At 39.7% G+C, this 10,377-nt stretch overlaps 1 protein-coding gene across 2 annotated transcripts; it reads right to left on the bottom strand.

Annotated features, from left to right (window-relative positions):
• Positions 1-1,605: 1,605 nt before the first annotated feature.
• On the bottom strand, positions 1,606-10,318 carry cfl1l (cofilin 1 (non-muscle), like). Of its 2 annotated transcripts, none has more exons than XM_054798927.1 (5): positions 10,155-10,318; positions 5,305-5,371; positions 3,481-3,764; positions 3,027-3,103; positions 1,606-2,289 (listed from the first exon to the last, which is right to left on the bottom strand). In XM_054798927.1, exons 2-5 carry the CDS (start codon positions 5,305-5,307, stop codon positions 2,171-2,173), a joined length of 483 nt encoding a protein of 160 aa, XP_054654902.1. In that variant the 5' UTR covers positions 5,308-5,371; positions 10,155-10,318; the 3' UTR covers positions 1,606-2,170. The 2 variants fall into 2 exon arrangements, with proteins under 2 accessions (XP_054654902.1, XP_054654903.1); XM_054798928.1 differs by lacking the exon at positions 10,155-10,318 and adding an exon at positions 9,983-10,077.
• Positions 10,319-10,377: the final 59 nt, after the last annotated feature.

Genomic DNA, 10,377 nt, shown 5'->3' on the forward strand with positions numbered 1-10,377 from the left:
AACTGTCAGCAGAGTGCAAAGATGGATCCATCCAAACGTATCATGCTAGCAAATGTTTTTGGAGTTTTTTCAGTGGTGGCAAAAAAAATAATTTATGCAACCAGAAAAAGAGGGTTTATGGTTTCTCTACTTGCACTATGGATATGATTAAAAAAAAGATCAATTATGTTGTCATTTCTTGAAAATAAATAACATTTTTGTTGTGGGGGGGGGCGTATATTGCAAATGCATAGTACAAATCATGTTGCCTGATGCTTACAATGTAATGTTTACGCATGCGTCGTACTAATCGTCTAACACGTGACTGACGAAAAGTAGGCCGACAAGATGTAGATGCGTGCTGCACATGCGCAGAACCGGCCAGGTTTCCGGTAAGGATCATGTGACATGTGCTCTCCTAGGAAACACATTCATAGCAACACAAGCAGGAGTCTTATTTACGTCTTAAATTGCTTTTCTGTTCAGATCAGATACTTTCTCTCCAAAATAAAATTCACATATCTCCAAGAGAAATTACTATAAAGTAATTTCAGTGTAAAGGCGACTATGGGGGATGTTATTTCATGTCTAGAGCACTCTTAATGTTAAAACTTGTATGTAGACTGTCGCAAGCAGGTTTTCCATGCTCTAACTACAAAAATATCCAATTTATAAATGATCCTACTTAACAGAAACTCACTCGGATAAATGGATTACTGTACTTAATCTTAAAATCACTTTCCCCCCCCAGAGATGTGCTATTTTAAACCATCCTCGCCACTGTTGCCAGGCCTGGAAACTTTTAAAAGGGGATCTTTTATGCTTTTCTGACCTATAAATGTTCTAACAATGTTGTATTCTTGTTAAATGATACCAACGCGTCAGATAATGAGATTTGCGCATTTGGAAGAGACCTGAAAACGGTTTTGGACAGCTATGCATGCCGTTTGTTTTTTTTTTAACACAGTTCCATTGATGTCAATGCAACCTGGACTTCCTTATATGGGCATGCCCAGCACCCCTGCTCTGCTTCGCTCTGTGCACGGTGTTAGCACGTCGAGCAATGGCTCCCAGGAAATGTTTGTACGGGTATGCCGGAAGAGGCTAGCATCAGGCAGAAGTTGCCAATTCCCAGCCAGGAAGAAGAAAAATATGCTCCAACTCTCAACAGCACTTCATACTGGGCTGTTTTGTGAACATGGGCCAAGTCGAAGCTGGATTATCCGCCAAACTGTTGCTGAAGTCCGACGCCTTTCCAACAGTTACTTAGTCGTGTTGAAGAGTCAGAAGAGCAAGCTCTAAGTAACAGTATCAGTGTCCTGTGATTCTTTTGTGCAAGTAATCGGACAAAAAAAAAAAAACCTCCAAAAAAACAAAATGGGTTCGGCAGCTGTCCGGAAGTCCTCTGGAGCGCTTGGGAGTGTCACCAATCACAGGGGCGTGGGCTCAGCGGGAGGCGTATCTGTAGGAGGGCCGGGGGTGGAGTAAATTACAGACTGTTTGGGAGGGAGGCAGGAAACACTGCAGGAAGAGTTGCAGAGTCTGGAAAATCTAGAAAGCTTTCTGTGAGTTAGCGTGTGTAGCTGCTCTGTAGGAGTCCAGCACTCAATACAAAAGGCCCAAAAATTAGTACAATTGGTCCGCTTTAATAAATGCAGTTCAACCATCACAACATGTTGTTCAGTTAATACCCTTCTGACAAAACTGAGTAAAAGATAAGGGAAAAAATGTCCACTATTTAAGTGCAGCACATTTTAGGTTTATAAAACCTGCCACAAAAGCTCAAATGTTTGATACTAGTTTATTTTTTTGGCAATACATTGACATTTACCACAGGTATTTTACCAAAGCGCTACAGTCAAGAACTCTCAAAGCTTGAATGAGTTGACTGAGTAAGCAGATGTTGCATGCAGCGAGTGTGTCGTAGTTGATCTAATCTATTGCAGGACAGAAGTGGATGACCACTTTAAGTACATAATCAGTTCGGGGGGGGGGGATATTTTGAACTGAAAAAAAAAAAAAAAAAAGTGAATGACAAAGTGACTCAGACCAACAAGTAGGGTACAAACATGAGAAATGTAACCCCACCCAAAAGCTCAAACCCCAATCTGTAAGATCTGTTTAAACATTTACAAAATAAAACAAAAAAAAAAACAAACATTGGGGGAAAAACATGCATACTTTAAACTGTTTAAGTATGTTTGCAGCTGTGGCCCTCAACTGACATTACAGTTTTTCCAAGTTTCTCTGCCAGATCCGCTTCACATGAACAGTCTGCACAGTCATGAAACTCGTAGGCATGCTTGATACCTGTGGAAGACAAGTCAATTAAAAAAAAAAAAAAGAAGTCCACAAAAGTATACTTTGAACCATACCATCCCATCTTTACAGGGGCAACAACATCCAAACAAATGATTCAAAACCAAAACGGACCATTATAAAAAACTGCCCAACACATATGCAAACCCCAAAAGAGTACTGCACAAGAAAAATGCTTCAGTTCATGGAACATAAACTGAAGTTAGAGTGAGCCAGGCTACCTGGGCCGTCACATGAGGATATCAGTATCCGTAGTTCAAGACATTAGCAAGATTCCCAAATGAAAATGTACTTTTTTTTTTTTTTTTAAACATTTAGCTGTGAAATAACATTCCATAATACTATAACATGTTACAAGTGTTTACCAAGGACAAAAAGAAAAATAAACATTTTCAGCCCGCCAACTTTCTTCTGGGCTTCCCGCTTATGTCTTTAAAAAGACACATACCCCTCAGGTTTGGCCTCCGTGGTAGCTTAGCTAACTTCCATTTTGTTCTATGAATTTTCAGCATCTCATGTGTATGTTTTTGGCATTTGTAGCATTTTGCTTTGGCATTTGTTTTTGAACCAGCAGCATTTATGTGATTGCAGCCATTTTAAATTGGTAGCATTTTCCCGTTGCATGTGTTTTTGGATCATTTGTGTTTGGACTGCTATTTTTTTTTTTAATAAACAAAACTTTGGAGATGCATGGTCTTGTGCTGAGGGACAAAAAATAAAATCCTCACCTTTGAAGATATCTTTGAGGGTGTTTTTTGAGCTGGCATATACCATTTTCATCTTGAGTGGTGCGTCGTCATGGGCCCTGGTAGAAAGACAACATTTATCAGTGCCATGAAGGGTAACCTCACATTAACAGCACCAACGCGGTGCGTCCGCAAGCCTGCTTTTTAGTTAATGTGAGAACAGTAGAAAGAAATGCATTCTGAAATACAAAATGTGTACCAGTATTTTGTTAATGTCCTGGTTACACAAGCATATTCGGTTTGCTTGGGTTGAAATAAGCTATGAAAATTAGTTAGTTACAACAATGAGTAGCTCTTTCATTTTGTCAGAAGTAGCTTTCAAGGAAGGAAGAAAAAATTAAAAATAAAACCTACTAGACCACTGTGCTAGATGAACTGCATCAGAACACACACACACAACTATGCTGTCGTTGCAATGCAAAATGCAAACACCTACCACATGGTAAAGATGAGATCCTCTTGTCCTCCTTGTTCGGCCTTCTCAAAGTGGCAGTCATAGAGCAAGTAGCAGCAGCAGCCTGTCATCATTTGGTCCTTATACAACTTGAAGGCATCCACCTTCATCTCGTTCAGATCCTTTTGCCTGAAAATCTGCTTAACCTTAATGAGGTCATCACAAATTCCGAACACCATCAGGCGTATACGCTCCTTTTCATTTTTTTCAAGTTTCATTGTTTCGTAGAGTTCTTTCACCACATCATCAACTTTTACTCCAGATGCCTGAAAAGAGCGCACAAAAAAAAAAAAAAAAAAAAGTGTTTAATTGACATGTGTAGGGCTGCAACTAACCATTACTTTCTTAGTCCATTCATGGAGTAATCTGTCCAAATCAATATGAACCAAACACCAACAGTGGTTTGGTCTGGAACATATCAGCAAAGAGGCTAAAATGTCACACAGTTACCAAATAGTCAAAGCAGATGAGTGTGAATGTTATGTTGCCTAATATACAAAGAATATAAGGTCTACCTTCATGAATGACTAAGAATTAAAAAAAAAAAAAAATTCACATTTGAGAGGCTGATATCAGTACAGTTACATTTATAAATCAAAAATGAATTGATTAATCGTCAATTCAGCCATTCATTGTTGCACATTACTGGTGTTCTTGGGTGAACATGTTGGCACTGCAAGTCAAAATCCCCCATTTGAACAATTATTTATTGAACATTATTTCCTGTGTGTATATGAGCGTTCAGCCCAGGTCAAATGTCTTCTCTCTCTTGGGGGGGGGGTGACCGTTATAACATCTAATAGTTCCAAGCTCCAATAACACCTCCCTTCTCTCTTTACTATCGTTTTCTCGCCAAGAAGGAAGCTAACAAACTCAATGGTCAATGAGAGTTGTGGTTGATGAGTTAACACGGCCCGAAGCGTGTCTGCAAGAGTATTGCGCGTCACGCACTCACTGATGAGGAGCTACAAAAAGATCAAGACCGTATAAACGCATAATCCAGGCTTCGGGGTGTACTGAAAGTGGGCCAGGATCTGTCATAATGCAACACTAGTAGCGCAACTTTGTCAGAAAGTGCAACTTTTGAGTCTTTTTGGTTATTTTGCATTATGAAAGCTGATTGTTACCATGAATAACTGGCGGGTCAAACGACCAGACTGACGTTAGGACAGGCCCAGGCCTACCTGGAAGCATACCATGTGTACCACTAGTCAACCAAACCTCACTTTTGGTATCAAGTGTGCCTAAAAGGTGGAGTGAGAATAGCCAGACGTAAAAAATACAAATTAAAAAAAAATGGTTCTTTACTGTTGAATAACTACCGTTGACTTCTTTCAATTCAGCATATAATCTTTTAAAACAAAACAGACTGTCCTTGAATTGAAGCAAACACTTTCAGTATAAAAGCCACAAGTTAAAAACAAGGCAGCAGTCACATAAAATGGCCGAAGCTTCCTTCCAGCTCCCTCTCGTCACATTCCTGTCATGGAACAAGCCAGCACTAGAAAGACCGCCCTGAGGGATTCACACACTAACTCACACACACAAGTTTCAAGCTCAAACAAAGCTGCCTCCATTTTGCAAAACCACACCTTGAAGAAGAAACCCATTCAACACACCAACCAACCCCTTTTGTTTTAAGCTGAGAAAGTCACTTCCTTGTATCACACAAATAGAAAATTGCCTTCTAGATGGCGCTTCAGAGACTTATGTTGGAAAAGTACATTTTGAGATGAGTGTAAGGGGGGGAAGGTGACAAAGAAGCAGTGAGGCATTGAAATGTTACGTGCTGTGAAAGCTACTCACCATTTTTGCTTGAGTTGTGTCTGTGTGAAGACAGCAGACGGCAGAGAGAAGATGGCAGCAGTCAAACCTGTGAAGGGTTATAAGGAAGGAGAGTGGGTTAAACTTGTGAAGGCGGAGCCACAAATAAGCACACCTCCACAGGTTGTCTTCTCAGGTGTGTGGTTTTAGCAGAAACACTCCGGATTAAACACGATTTGACAAGTACATGCTTTAATCACATCTTTTTATGCGTCATGTTTCAAGCATCAACACTGTCGTCCTTTTGCGTTGCTTTTTAGAGGTAGGGACTTTTCTTTTTAGGCAAAATCCCAGGTGAGCTGGAGTCATGGTGGGTGTGGCTTCTGATGACGCCCGTATATGGACAACAAACCTGTCCCACAATCTGATCTGCAGCTGAGATGCATTCAGTGACCTTATATGGTAAAACGTAGGATGAGGACAAAGTTCTGGCAAAAGGATTTAGCAGAACATGGAAACATAATTATGTAAAAAAAAAAATTTTTTTTTATTTTATGACATATTTATTTTTTGCTGTGCTCAATAAGGAACAGTCTGCTACAAAAAACAAAATAAAATACAAAAAAACTTCTCAATTTGACAAAAAGGTCCAATGTGATGTGTTGTGTGCATCACCTGTGTATATGTCAATTCCCTTGCCACATCGTGCTTTAAAATTTCATAATATATTAATTAATCATCGCTGTTTCGTGGTTGACTACGGCCTATTATTAGTTACAAAATATGCATACTTTTTGATGTATTTTTGGCCTAAATCAGGGGTGCCCAACTTTTTCCACCGAGGGCCACACGCTGAAAAATGAAAGGATACAAGGGCCACTTTGATGTTTTGTACGCTAAGAAAGTATGAACATCTATTTTTAAAAACTACACCTCATCTTTGTGATATAGGTGAAAACGTGTATTTTCAGTATGAACTTTGTTCTTTGCTCTTTTTACATAAGCAGGTTTTCTACACGACACTAAAAATATTCCATACATACCGAATTAATCCTACTTCACACAAATTCACTTATCGCAGTCGGCTCTGGAACCAATTAACCGCAATGCACGAGGGATTACTGTACTTGTAAATTTCCAACTATTCACAGTGAAAAGACACATCAAAACGTAAATTAAAATGTGCAAAATGTAAAGACAAAGCAGCATCCAGCTAAGAGTTTTTGCTAGTCTTTAGTGAAGATTGGCATTCAGAAACACAAAGCTTTTGTTTCCTGCTGTTCATTTTAACTACCTGTTTTACTGCGCATATGACAATAAAACTCTTGAATCTTGAATTTTGCTCACCTTTCCAGCATGTAGTCTCAAATTACACAAGAATGTTCTTTCACTCTCTCTCGTCTCCCTCCCTCCTTTCTGTGTGCTCACGGCTGTGCTGTGTGTGTAACCCCTCCCTCCCCCTTCTGCTCAATGTCGTCACACATTTTGACCAATCACGTGCGGCGGCTTTAACAGGAAAACCAGACAAGAAAAAAAATGCTTAAGAAAAAAAATGCTGGCTCCTGATTGGGAGGCGGCTCTCGTCGTTCACTTCAAAAGAGCTATCACTGCTAGCATGTGATCCAGAGATTATTTTGATGTTTTTTTGGACATAGAAACTCTGCTATTCTACAAAGTACAGTAATTCCTCGCTTATCGTGGTTAATTGGTTCCAGACCAGACCACGATAAATTAATTTCCGCCAAGTCGGATTCCTTCTTTATAAAGAGAATATTTTTGTAGTTCTGGCATAGAAAACCTGCTTACGATCTTCTAAATACACTTTTTTAGGGGAAACATTATTAGAGTTATCTAGACATGAAATAACACCAATATAATCACCTTTACATTCATATTACCCAATACAGTGGAGAAAGCAGAATCAATGGCGGACAGGAAGTGACGTCGGGGATTCAGAGATGAGTTTTAGCTTGTTGTGGACTATGGCAGCAACAGTAACCCGTGTTAGTATCATGATTATTATTGTGCCTGTTGTGAGATCATTTAAACCTGCAATAAAAGCCGTTTGATCCAAGTCTGGTGCTTTGGTGGTGGCCTCAGCGGACAATTACTGACACCTGGTGACCAATGTCGAATACTACATTTACAAGTTGTGGTCTTCATGGCTTACACTGTATTTGTGTTTTAGTTTATTTAGACATTTTTATGCTTGAAAATGCTTACTTTGGGCAGAAAATACATACAATTTGCTTAAATATGCATATTTTTGACAAATAATAGGCCGTAGTCAACCATGAAACTGCATCATTTATGAATTAATGTTTGAAAAACCACACTAGAGTGAGGCAGTGATCTTCAAACCGCGACGTAGCGAGGGACGACTGTAGTGTCTACATCACGCAAGCATGTGATATTGCAGTGGCTCACAGGCTGCTGGAGGCCCACAACCGTCTGAGCTTACCTCCGCTCCAACAAAAATGTTGTTTGAATGCCAGCACACGTCCGAGCATGCAATTACACTTTGCAGCTTGCTTTACATGAAAAATTGTGGTGTCTAATGAGGAGAATTTTTTTTTTTCACAAGAATATTTGTGAAAATAAACATAGAAAAGCATTACAAATATCTTTTGGTATTGATACTTTCAAGATTTGAATCCATCCACACACAACCCCCATCAAAGAGTTAACAGTTTCTTAATCAGAGAAGGTCTGATGCAACATGAGGCTGCCACTTGTGACTGTTCCAAAAAACAGATGGAAAGAAAGAAATGGGGTGGGGCTTGCACCGCTGAAACACACAAGGCAGGAAATGGCTGAAGCAATGAGAACTGCTGCAAATCACACTGCTTGTTTGGCCACAATCCACCCACTGAGCATGGCAACCAAAGCCGTAATAACTCAGCTAACTCCTGGTACAACAACAGTTATTTCATTCTGTGCTCCATCATACTGACAAATTTATATTTTGTATCAGCTCAACACAGGTGTACTTAAAGAAGTAAAGAGTTGACACTTTACGGCCGACACATTTGGGATATTAGGTCTCTTCCACTTCTGTTGCATTGTGTGCTACTTTTTTCAGACAATTACTTAACTACCTACTGCTATTTATCTATACAGCTATCCTATTACCGAACAATGATACTTAGGTTGCCCTAAAACTAAAATAAAAAATATTGATATCGGGCCGATATCAGCAAAAGACAAGTCCCGGATTATATAGACCTGCATCTGAAATGTCAGATATTGGCACTCCGATACAAGCAGTAGATTCCAGACTCTGCCCCAGCACGTCTATCCAGCAGCGGACGGATAGAGCCCACGTGGTCACAACAACAGCGTGTGCTAACATGTTAAGCATGGAGTAGGGGTGATGTTGGCTGTGTGTACTTTTCATTAACGTCCAAAAAAAGCCACTTGTCACGCCCAAGTTTCCTGTGGCGGCACAGAACGGGCGAAGTTTAATATCACCAACTTTATTGCGCATTTGAAGCAGCATTACACGGGAAACTCCCACGGGACAACAACAGTCAAATTATTAATACTGTAAAAGAAAAAGAAGCGGTTATATGCACACGGCAGAAGGATACGGTGGTGGTACAATAACGTAGTCGGGCGTCACTGCACTGAAGAAGGACGTCGTTTTTGTTCTGTACAGTTAACTTTTTTTACCTTTATTATGTTTCTCCATCATGAGTTAGACCTCTGATTGCGGTACGTCAAAGAAAATTTAAGTGAAATGTGAAGCAGTAAGCAGTGTATTGGTCTCACTATAAAGACTTTCTCCTCCCAAAATGCTTGTCTCTACCTCACTTGTCACATCATTTCCAGTGACCGCAGTAAATTACTTTCCATTTTTAGCATGGTTTCATTTAATTCTTGTATTTGATGTCTTAATTACTGTGTTTTATATGGTGTTAATTTAGGGAGAAGCTCCTTTTCCATTTTACAGGCCACATAAAATGATGGCCGTGTTTCAATCTGTGCACTTCCACACATACACTTAAATATGTATACTTTGTATACTGCATACTTAATTCCTGACGATTTGAATTCTTGACAGTGTAGTGCTGTGCCACATCGATTACTGCCATTGCGCATTTACCGGAAATGATGATCGCAATATTTATCTACTTCCTCTTCTTCTTTTCTCCTTTTTGACTGGAAATAGGAACCACTCAAATTGGCCCCTCCCCTTAGCTATGTAGCCAAGATGGCGATGGTAGAGGGTAGTATGGCGCCATCGCTGCACACTCACCATGTGGGGCGCGTCGAGTGCAACATCCGGGTACTGACGACAAACTGCATTTTTGCCTTACTTCTCGTGTGAATAGGCTCAAAATGCTAAGTATAAAGGCTTCACTATGCTACAGCGTAATGAAGCAAATGAGTTTGACACCTCAATTTCTTAAAAATCTGTCATTTTCTGTCTTTTTTTAAGTGGTGAAACAGACCCATTCCTTGTCATGTTTTAGGCAGTGTCAAGTAAAATTTGCAACGTAGCAAACCGTTCTAAAAATAACTGCAGAACTATAGCGGCATCAATACATCTGCCTTAAGATAACGATGGTAATTTTGCACCATATACCCATGTAGTCTATTACTGTACATTCTTTTTTTTTATAATACTTGTCATCCTGTCGTGTAGGTAGAAAAACAAAAATAGTATAATGCAGTGTAATTCTAAATAGAGTACATATTTAGCTTGTCAGTAACTCACCAATGATTGGTTATGATTCCGTTGAATTGTTTACTGTGAGAATGTAGTTGTATCACGGGACTAAGTCAGCCTTTATTACGGTTACGACATCGATCCCGGAAGTTGGAACAGCCCAACTTTTAATCTAACGTCTCCATACAAGAACAACAACATATACATGTCTTCTACTCACCGTTTGTGTGCGCAAGTGAGCCACCACCCAGATGATACGTGTCGGCTTTAATTAAGTATGTGATTACTATGCGACTATACTGTTATAAGCCACACTGACTCCAGCGTAAGTAGGAAAAAATATGATCGTTTCCGCCTGTGTGGAGTTAAAAAACTAAAACTGATTGGTCAGCACTAGGCAAAACGTCATTAGCGTTATGATCGCTTATTGGTTAGGGGGCGGA

Source organism: Dunckerocampus dactyliophorus, chromosome 14, assembly GCF_027744805.1.
Source record: "Dunckerocampus dactyliophorus isolate RoL2022-P2 chromosome 14, RoL_Ddac_1.1, whole genome shotgun sequence".
NCBI lineage: Eukaryota > Metazoa > Chordata > Actinopteri > Syngnathiformes > Syngnathidae > Dunckerocampus > Dunckerocampus dactyliophorus.